The sequence below is a fragment of the Myotis davidii genome, unplaced genomic scaffold (genome assembly GCF_000327345.1).
Source record: "Myotis davidii unplaced genomic scaffold, ASM32734v1 scaffold1437, whole genome shotgun sequence".
Taxonomy (NCBI): Eukaryota; Metazoa; Chordata; class Mammalia; order Chiroptera; family Vespertilionidae; genus Myotis; species Myotis davidii.
This window is the reverse complement of record NW_006288601.1, coordinates 1053926-1065401: the sequence shown is the minus strand read 5'-3', so window position 1 is coordinate 1065401 and position 11476 is coordinate 1053926. Positions and strand designations below refer to the sequence as shown.

Here is an 11476-nt window from a genome sequence, read left to right as displayed (position 1 = left end):
CTTTCCCTGTTTTCCCACAAAAAACAATGAAATGTATTTAAGTCTTAGAAGCAAAATATTGTATTTACCTGAGTTGTGGGGTCCTTGGACATATGTTTTTTCAAAATTTTTGAAGCCTTTTCAAATTCTTTATTTTTAATACAAATAATGACAGCCTACAAAAGGGGGAAAAAACCTTTTTTTAACTGTTGTGATAAGTATGAGAATATTAAATGTCACAAAGCTTTACTAAAAAGTGAAACTGAGTCTTACATACCCAAGAACTTTTTCATTCTTTCAAATTCCTGTACTTAAAAACTAACAATTATTGTTCAAGCATTATGAACAACTGCAAGCTCTTTCAGTGTATAGGGTATAGATTTTCAGCATTACATTCAATTTTTTAAAAAGATGCCTATTACAGCAAAATCTGATCCCCTAGATTACAGACCATTTACCCAATTTGAATAGGGCCTTGTACAGAAAGGCAAAATGGACTTGAGTCATTCCAGGTCCCCAGAACAATTGGTTTTGTTCTTTTTAGATGCTAAAGCTTTGATGTAATGGAGGGAGAAAGGGTAGGATACATTATTCCAGTTAAAATGTGCAGGGAATTACTGAGACAAACTCAGCTCATCCACAGCAGCCACAAAAGAGGACAAAGTTTCAGTTAGGATGAGGTCTCAACAACCAGAAGAAAAGAAGAGTCCTTTGGTAAAAAACACACAAGAAATCCCAAGAGACTATAGTAGAGGGAAATAAACCGTAAATTGAAAATTAAAAAGGATATTTTTAAAACATGTGCACTTTTTTTTTTTTTTAATTAGAAAGGCCAGGGGAAAACTGGGAGCACTTGGAATTACCTAACAGGATAAAGTAGCTCCCTTAGATCCTGTCCCAAGAGAGGTATCAGACATATTTCACATACAAAAGGAAGGAAAATTGGTTCATAGGTAGATATTTTCAATCTTCACAGGGAAGAATTTAAGGAGAAACAGACAAGAGTAGGAGGAATAGCAAATCCATGAAGTACTAATCTCTGGTCATTCTGTCAACATGCTGAGCACAGCCCTACAGGGCAAACTAGTCAAATGCTCCTGAATGCATAAGCCTAAATTCTTGCTGCCCAGAGAAGGTACAAAGTCCTTACATTTAATCCAGCGGTTCTCAACCTGTGGGTCACAACCCCTTTGGTGGTCGAACAACTCTTTCACAGGGGTCGCCTAAGATCATCCTGCATATCAGATATTTACATTACGATTCATAACAGTAGCAACATTTCAGTTATGAAGTAGCAACGAAAATAATTTTATGGTTGGGTCACAACATGAGGAACTGTATTTAAAGGGCCAGAGGGTTGAGAACCACTGATTTAATCAGATGACCACATTCACTTTTACATATATTTTTGCAGAAAAACAGTACTAAAACTATACTTTCTTGAATACAAAGATTTTACTTTTTCTAAGTCAGGTGCTATTGCTTTTAAATTTTATTTGCCTTGCATATAGTAAATTAATTTTTGGTGGACTGTTGAGTTTTAACACAAGTATTGCCTGCCTCTCTTAAGGATACAAAAACCTCCCTTGTGCTGCCTCTCTCTAGTCACTCCGCCACATCCCTAATCTTTTCACTATTTGGACTCCTCAAGAATGTCCTAAATGGATTTCTACAGTACTTAGCGCTTATTTTTTTTAAAAGACATAGCCTTGAGACTAGCTTACTTCCCTCAGTACGATGCCTTTGCAATCCATCTGTGTTGTAGCATTATCAATAATTCTTTTGATTGCTGAACAGTATATCCCCTTGTATGGATCTACTACAGTTTTGTTTATCCATTCCCCTTTTGAAGGACATTTAGGTTGTCTGCAACTTTTGGTGATTATGAATAGAGATGCTAAAACATTCATGTACAGGTTTTGGTATGAACATAACTTCATTTCTCTACGGTAAATACCCAAGAGTGGAATTGCTGGGTCATATGGAAAATGTATGTTTAACTTCATAAGTGGCCAAACTGAGTGATTATACCATTTTGGATTCTTATCGGCAACAGGAGAGTTCCAGTTGCTCCACATCTTCACTAGCACTTCTTAGTGTTAGTTTTTAAAGTTTAGCCTCTCCAGTAGGTACGTCCTGGTATTCATTGTGGCTTTACTTTGTATCTCCCTATTGACTGATGTTGAGCATCTTTTCATGTACTTACTTGCCATCCATTTATTCTCTTTGGTGGTCTTCTGCCCATTATTAAAATAGTTGTTTCTTTTTTTTGAGAGAGAGAGAGAGTTCTTTATATATTTTTCCTCTTTATTGAATTGGGCTAATACTGGTTAACAAAATTATACAAGTTTTAGATGCACAATTCTAGAGTTCTTTATATATTTTGGATAAAAGTCCTTTGTCATATATAAAATGTGCAAATTTTATTTTTTAAAAAATATATTTTATTAATTTTTTACAGAGAGGAAGGGAGAGGGATAGTTAGAAACATCGATGACAGAGAAACATCCATCAGCTGCCTCCTGCACACTCCCTACTAGGGATGTGCCCGCAACCAAAGTACATGCCCTTGACCGGAATCGAACCTGGGACTCTTGAGTCCGCAGGCCGATGCTCTATCCATGGGGCCAAACCGGTCAGGGCAAAATGTGCAAATTTTATATCCAGTCTATAGCTTGTCTTCTTTCTCAACAGTATTTTTCTCAATTTTAAATTTTGATGTTCAGTTTATCAATTTTTCCTCTTTTAGTGTCATATCTAGGACATGAACATTTTCTTTCATGTTTTCTTCTGAAAGTTTTATAGCTTTACACTTTAGATTTAGATTTTGATCCATTTTGAATGAATTTTTGTATAGGCTGAGTTTTAGGTCAAGGTTCCTTTTTTTTGCATGTGGACATTTAATTGTTTCAATACTGTATGTTGAAGACTATCCCTTTATCATTAAGTTGCCTTCACATTTTTGTCAAAAAACTACTTAAGTCATATTTGTGTGGGTTTACTTCTGGATTCTCTCTTCTGTCCCACATGAATCTACATGTGTACATGGAGTATAATTCTTAAAATTGGTAGTGAGTCCTCCTCCAATTTTGTTCTTCTATAAAACTTTTGTTTTAGTTCCTCTGCCCTAACATATTATAGTCAGTCTGTATCTCTAGAAAATCCTACTGAGACTGTGATTGGAATTATATTAAATCTATAGGTCAACTGGAGAATGACATCTTAACTATACTATATAATAAAAGGGTAATATGCAAATTGACCCTAACAGCAGAACAACTGGGAATGACTGGTCACTATGACACACACTGACCACCAGGGGGCAGATGCTCAATGCAGGAGCTGCCCCCTAGTGGTTAGTGTGCTCCCACAGGGGGAGCTCTGCTCAGCCACAAGCCAGGCTGATGGCTGCCAGCACAGCGGTGGTGGCAGGAGCCTCTCCTGCCTCCTCAGCAGCGCTAAGGGTGTCCGACTGCAGCTTAGGCCTGCTCCCTGCTGGCAAGTGGGCATCCCCCGAGAGCTCCTGGGCTGCCAGAGGGATGTCTGACTGCCAGCTTAGGCCTGTCCCCCCCAGGGAGTGGGCCTATGCCAGTAAGTGGACATCCCCTGAGGGGTTCCAGACTGCAAGAGGGTACAGGCCGGGCTGAGGGACTCCTCCGAGTGCACAAATTTTTGTGCACTGGGCCTCTAGTATACTATAATCTTCCAATTTACAAACATGGTATGTTTTTCCATTTAGTAGGTCTTGAATTCTTTCATCAGCATTTTGTATTTTTCCACATACAGATCCTGCACATGTTTTGCTAGACCTATATTTAACTATTTTTCTTTTGGGAGCTATGAGTAGTCCCATTATCCATTTTTATATAGAATGGGGCAAAAGTGGGTTTACAGTTGTGAGTATGCAAGTTTATTCTTGTATTATTAAATATTGTATTATTTTTCATACAAAATTAGTTTCAGTTACCTATGGCCAACTGCAGTCCAAAATATTAAATGGAAAGTTCCAGAAATAAACAATTCACAAATTTTAAATTGCACCATTGCTCTAGGTAGCATGATGAAATTTCAGGCTGTCCTGCTTCATCCTGCCTGGACCAGAAATCATCCCTTTGTCCAGCGTATCCATGTTGTACACGCTGTCTGTTAATCATTTAGTAGCTGTCTTGATTATCAAATTGAAGTCATAGTATGACAATGCTTATGTTCGAGTAGCCCTTATTTTACTTAATAATGGCCCCAAAGCACAAAGTAGTGATGATGGTAATTAGGATATGGCAAAGAGATGCCATTAGTGTATGTATGTATAGGGAAAAACATAGTATACGTGAGATTTAATACTACCCAAGGTTTCAGGCATCTGCTGGGAGTCTTGGAACATATTTCCCACAATAAGGGGGAGACTACTGTATTGTAAATGGCACTGTTTTGGTAATTTGATTTCAAAATCTTTATTGCTAGTATATGGAAATATGATTGATTTTTGTGTTGATCTTATATCCTGCTATCTTGCTAAAGTTACTTAGTATAGCTTTTTTTGTATATTCCATGGGATATATTTTTATACAGAATGGGGCAAAAGTAGGTTTACAGTGGGGAGTATGCAAGTTTATTTTTGTATTATTATTAATTATTGTATTATTTTCCATTTGAACACTGTGAACCTGCTTTTGCCCCACCCTGCATACAGGGTGATGTCTTCTGCAAAAAGGGACAATTTTATTCCTTCCTTTCTAGTCTGTTGCCGTTTATTTCCTTTTCTTAATTTACTGCACTAGCTAGGTCTTCTAATATGATGTAGAATGGAAGTAGTGAGAATGGATTCCTTGCCTTGTTTTGGATTTTAAGGACAAAGCATTCCTTCTCCATCATTAAGTATGATGTTGGCTGTAGTTTTTTTGTAGGTGCCTTTTATCAGGTTGTGGAAGTTACTTTTTATTCCTAGTTTCTGAGTGTTTTTATCATGAATTAATATTGAGTTTTGTCAAATGCATTTTTGGCATCAACTGACAATGACTATGTGGTTTTTTTCCTTTAGATTAATAGAGTGGATTACACTTATTTTCAAGTACTGCATCAGCCTTGCATTTCTGGGCTTTCGTTCCCCATTGTGCCACACACTAACTGCATCTGTATCCAGGGCTGTGTCTACAGCAGCAGGATGTTCAGTAAAAAAAGCAATGGAACCCAGCCTGTGTGGTTCAGTGGTTGAGCATCAGGAGGTCCTGGTTTGATTCCCGGTCAGGTCACATGCCTGGGTTGCAGGCTCAATCCCCAGTAGGGGGTGTGCAGGAAGCAGCTGATGAATGGTTTTCTCTCATCATTGATATTTCTATCTCTTTCTACCCCTCTCCCTTCCGCTCTGAAATCAATAAAAATATATACTTTTTAAAAAGCAACGGAAGTTGCTCCAAGTTCTGGGGATCACACCTCTACTGTTAAAGAGGAAAGGAGTTCTGCCTTCAGTTTTCGGTGCCTGCCCTGCTGCCATCACTAGAGTACTGCCTAGGTGCTGGGGCAGGAGAGAAGGGAGTTAAAAACAAAACTGGCATTTCTCCCACCCACTCTGACCCTTAGATCTTTCCTGCTCCTCAGACCAGAGAGAACCTCCCCTGGAGTTCTTTCTGTTCACACCTGGAGTGCACTTCCAGGTTTAAGGAGCCTTCAAGTCCAGGCTGGAAGATACTGGAGAGGGAAAAAATGATAAACTACTCATCACCAGTTTGGTAGACTTTCAAATGCTGGTGTTCTTCCCCATCTCTTACTACCGTTTACATTTCTACGTCCTCAGAGAGCTGTTCCGCACATTCTGTGCAGGACTTATACTTGCAGCATTAAGGTAAGCAGAAGAGAGCATGCTTAATCTATTCCAGAACTGGAACATAGGTCCTGTTATATTTAATTTGTTAAACAAGAAAGGAAATGCAAATGCTTTCAAAATCTAAAAGTCTGCCTCCAAAGTTTGTACTATGAGCTTATCTTTTAAAACTAAGTATTAATTTCCGGTGAAGATTTCTTTTAAAGAGATGAACCATTGCTTTTTCACTTGAGAGTATTCAGAAGTGTAATTTCTTCTCTTATGTGTCTGTTAAGGTTCTTGGGGTATAAGCAATAGCAGTGGTTTCTTGCTAACTTAAACAAAAGGGAAATTCCAAGCACAGATTTTCAATAGAGGTGAGACAGACTTATGTTTGGGGGGAAAGATAGAAAATGAACAGGAAGAGAAAACCAAACTCACAGAAGAAAGGCTAAGTTGAAGAAAACTCAGAAAGAATCCAGGCTGTTATGGGAAAGCAGGCATGCTCAAAGCCTTGACAAAGCCTTTCGTTTCAAAAATTAAACTTCTGGGAGAGTTTGTCTGATCCACCAGCCTCTCAGATGGGGTAAAGCACCAAAAGAAAATCAGAGTGCTCTTACAAAGCAAGGTTCAGGGAAAGTGCTGCCACAGCAAAAAGCAACAAATAAATGCTTCCCCAAAACATGCCATACATGCTCTTCGCTGCTGTTTTTGACAGAAGAATTAACTGAGGAATGTCTTTTAGTGATGAAGAGAAAACCAATATAGACTCAATAGCATTAACTTACAGAAGCAGTTCCCAAACTCTTTGGTCCTGGGATTCCTTTATACTCTTAAATGTTAATGAGGATCCCAAAGAGCTTTTATTTATGTGAGTTATATCTATTAATAATCGTATTAGAAATATAAAACTGAGGAAATTTAAAGATATTTATTAATTCATTTAAAAAACAAATTAATTCATTACAGTTTAACATAAATACATATCTTTATGAAAAATTACTATATTTTCTAAGACAAAAGTTTAATGGGAAGGGTGGCATTGTACATTTTTACAAATCTTAATATCTGATTTAATAGAAGAAAGATGGATTCTCATTTCTGCTTCTGCATTCATTTTGTTGTTTTGGTTGAAATATATACAAAAAGCAATCTGGCCTCACAGATATGAAGTTGGAAAAGGAAGGAATATTTTAATAGCCCTTCAGAAAATTATGGCTATATTTCTTCAACTCTATACCAAACTTTGGCAAGTGAGCTTTTCATCATCTGCTACATAAAAATGTGTTAGTCTATCTTATACTTTAAATGGATCTTTTACCCACAAATGATTCTGTAATATAATGCACTGATCATCTGGAAAATATTGGCTCATCAAATTATGTAGATCATCCAAATATTGACCCATTTATTTAAAATATTTTTAAAGTCACAGTTGTTAATTCCATCATCAATCTTATCAGAAAAGTCTTGAAGAATTGGGAAGCTATCAAGCACATTAATACAACTTTTCCAAAACTCTTTCACTTGAAAGCTTGAATTTTATCATTGGTAACAAATACTGTCAATTGTTTTCCTTGAAGTGACAAGTTCACTTTCTCAAGAAAATAACGGCCAAATACTTAAAGTTTGTCAGTTCCTTCAAGTCAGTTGTTCTCAACCTTTCTAATGCCGCCACCCTTTAATACAGTTCCTCATGTTGTGGTGACCCCCAATTTCATTGTTACAAATTGAACATAATTAAAGCATAGTGATTAATCACAAAAACAACATGTAATTATATATGTGTTTTCCGATGGTCTTAGGCAACCCCTGTGAAAGGGTCATTTGACCCCCAAAGGGTCGCGACCCACAGGTTGAGAACCACTGCTTCAAGTCAAAATGGGATTCCATTAAGAAGGCAGCTAGGCCCTGGCCAGTGTTGCTCAGTGATTAAAGTGTTGGCCCATGCACCAAAGGGTCTTGGGTTCGATTCCCAGTCAAGGGTTGGTACCTGGGTTGCAGGTTCACTCCCTGCTCTTGGTCAGGGCATGTGTGGGAGGCAACCAGTCAATGCGTCTGTCTCACATTGAGGTTTCTCTCCTGCTTTCCTTCTCTCCCTCTCTACTTTTTCTCCCCTCCCTCCTCCCTTCCACTCTCTCTGAAAAGCAATGGAAAAATATCCTCAGGCGAGGATTAACAACAAAAAGCCAGCCAGGTCAGCCTGCAACTCAATCACTCCAGGGGGTTCTTGAAGACAATCATCAAATTTGCAGCAAAAATACTTCAGGCAAAATTCTTACTTTGTCACACAAAATAGTGAAAAGATGTTTGCTCAAGAGTCTAGATTAAATAAAATTAATAATTTTTACTGCTTCCTCAAAGACATTCTTAACTGAAACTGGCTTTTATAACTGCAAGCATGTGGCAATGAATACAAAGAGTACTAATACAATTTACCACTACCTTGGTCATGCTGAGGCAAATGTCAATGCACAAAAAAAATTGACTATTGTTTTTGGCATTGTTATGAAAATTGTTTTTGACCCGTTAAAGGGTCCTGAAGACCTGCAAGAAATCCCCAGACTATACGCTGAGAAGATCTAACTTAAAAAATAACTCACTTGACAAAAAAAAAAAAAAAAAGACAAGTGACATAGTATGTAATAACTAGATCAAGGTAATTTTGATAGACAGCCCCTAAGATGGCCCCCAATGATCCCTACCTCGCGCAGAGTCCCATTTTACACACTAATCCAGAGTTGGTCTGAACTACGTGACCAATAGCATATGCCTGAAGTGATGATACGACATTACTTCTGAGATTAAGTTATAAAAGACTGCAGCTTCTGTCCTGGGCTCTCATTCTCCTGGATCACTTGCTCCAGGGAAAGCAAGCTACCATGATGTAAGCAGCCCTATGGGAGGCAAAGAGCTAAAGTCTACAACCAACAGCCATGGAGGAAGTGAGTCCTGCTAACAACTGTGTGAGTGAGCATGGAAACAGATCTTTCAACCCTAGTAGTCAGCTTGACTATAATCTCATGGAAGACTTCAGCCAGAAATACCCTGGCTGAACAACTACCACATTCCTGACTCTTGGAAAATGGGAGAAAATACTTTAATGTTTTAAGTTGCTACGTTTTGGGATAATTTGTTACACAGCAGTAATAGTAATAGAGTTAAGTATACCGAGATCTTGTACCTGGTGGAAAATGGAAAGGAGAAGGAGTCAACATAAGAAAATGGTTAACTAGACTTTACGAATAGATTTTTCCTTAACGAAGCTCCTAAACTAAAGATCTATGAACTTAAAATAATATACAGCTGAAAGATGAAAGCCCACAAAGCTTCTTCCAGAAGACAAATCTATAATCCTTGTGTTCTGAAGGAGTTGCACTTCTCAGCTAGCTATGTAATAGCAGCTACACAAATTACTCTGAACTGGTGCTGTCTCTTTCCATTCGAAAGCTATTCTGAAAGCCAGCATGGATTTCTCTTCCCTTGCTAATATGTCTTTTCTGGCATTTTCCCTCCAACACAAGCCTCACTTACCTAAACCAAAATTCTGTTCTTGCAACTAGATTTATCTAAGCTTTCTTTGCAAGAGCAAAAGTAGCTCTTTCCAAGGTCCTTAACTGAGTAAATATCTGAACCTCACGCACACTAGTTGTTTTAACAGGGTACCTGAGCACTCAGCACACCACCAAGGGACAGAGTCTTCATTGCTAAGCAAGGCTTTAATCTCAGCCTCCTCTGCCTCGGACCCAATTCCATCCTTTTAGGGGGTGCTCTTTCCTTTTCTTACCAGTTTTCTTACTTTCCATCCCCAAGGCAATGCTGAGCTGTCGTTCCTCAGTCCCCACCTCTGAATCTGCTTCCACATCCCTAGCCTTTGTTACTGGAGAACAAAAAACGCTTTCTGACTGGTTCCCATGGCCACTCTATGTTTTTGGTATGTTTTTCCCCCCCAAATATGTTTTTATTGATTTCAGAGAGAGGAAGGGAGAGGGAGAGAGCGACAGAAACATCAATGATGAAAATCATCAATCAGCTGCCTCCTGCACGCTCGCTGCTGGGGATCAAGCCTGCATCAGGGGCAGGTGCCCTGACCTGGAATGGAACTGTGACCTCCTGGTGTATGGGTTGATGCTCAACCACTGAGACTGGCCAGGCTACTTCTATGTTTTAAATAGGTTCTACTACTTGAAGCTACCTGAGCCATGACAGAGTCAATAGACCCAAATTCCTAGACACTCCACTAGCTTTTTTTCTTGTCAAGAACACTACCTGTGCAAGCCTTCCGCCATGACTGTTTTTCTAACTGGCTGATTATCACAATGTGCCTATCCAAGGGGAATGTTCCCTAAGCCTCTCTTCCTGCAATTGCATGAAATAGCTCAGAGTCCCACATTTCCCAAGGCCCCAGCTCTTCTCCTTGGTTTATTATATATAAGGGTGACCAAACCAGTTACTTCTGGTCCTTCCACAGTTCTCCGAAATGTATGTAATAACCTCCAGGCTTCAGTGCCAACCCATTTCCTACGTACTGTGGCCCCTCCTGCAAGGGCCACACGGAAGACCACGAAAATCACAAAAGCTGAGCACCTACCATCAATGGTTCTTTCCAAGTCTGGGCTGAGAAGGGGTTGCCTGAAGAGATAATATCTATCTGTATGTTCATGTTTGAGTGTGCTCACTTGCTCTCTCTCCACCGTTTTTCCTCCACCGCACACAAAAGGATAAGCATTGTATCCTCAAAGACCTCTGATTTTTGTTCAAAGAAAAAAGAAAAATAGAGCCTTACAGCCTCCTTGACCAGTTTTCTACTGGATTCCACCACTGCCTCTGTCAGTGTAAATTCCGTTTTAATCATCTCCAGCACATTGATAGCTGATTCCAGGGGTGTGAGCTCAGCCTCCATATCAAAGGAACAGTCTAGGACAAAGAGCACAGTTTTCACTTTAAAGCTATTTTCTCCAGAGTAGAAACGTTATGTCCAAAAATACATATATTAATGGACAGGAAACATGCAAATATAGTAAGATTTGCATTTGATTGCTGACTAACTCGCTATAGGCTTACAAACATGTTAAGGGTCTAAATTCAAGTCAATTAATTTGAAATGACTTAATTTTCAAGACAGGTAAAAAATTATTTTTTTTAACACATGCATTTGCAGCTCAAATTTCAAGATGCACACATCCTCCTCAGATACAAGCGGCCAGAAACTGTAGACCGTTTTGGCTAAAGAGCTTTCAAGTTCAATTCAGAAAATAAAAATGTGCTGCTACTGTGAAAACTCTCTATATGGGGGGAAAGATGTGGCCATCTTAACATAACTCACTTCAGACAGCAGCAAAGTTGGGGCGAGCAAGAAACAGGTGGGAGGAAATAAAAAGAAAAACGCAAACCACAGAAAAGCAGGCAAGAGAATCTCATCAACTGCAAGAAACGAGAGCCCAGAGCATGCTCATTCCAGAAGGAACACGACCACTGATCCGAACGCCGCGCACCTCAATCCCGAATCCTTCAGTCCCGGATGTAAATTTGGTAACAGAGTAACTCTAAACCCGGAGAAGAACACAAACATTGCCATACCTAAATTCTCCCCTTCTTCAATACGCGACAGACACTGCATAACCCGCAGCAGCCGGGACACGGTGTGCTCCTTTCCCAAGGGCCTGACAAGCAAAGCTGGGAAAGAAGACAGCGTTGGTT

The 11476-nt window shown here is 39.2% G+C and overlaps 1 protein-coding gene across 1 annotated transcript in view; it reads right to left on the bottom strand.

The window, feature by feature from the left end:
• The window catches only part of TERF2 (telomeric repeat binding factor 2), a gene marked incomplete at its 5' end in the record, with an annotated part of 20822 nt that extends 9348 nt beyond the window's left edge, over nt 1-11474 (bottom strand). Inside the window, 3 exons of the mRNA XM_015561767.1 lie at nt 69-155; nt 10563-10693; nt 11357-11474. Of these exons, the coding sequence (XP_015417253.1) occupies nt 69-155; nt 10563-10693; nt 11357-11474 (336 nt within the window). The remainder of the gene's footprint in view (nt 1-68; nt 156-10562; nt 10694-11356) is intronic.
• Nucleotides 11475-11476: the final 2 nt, after the last annotated feature.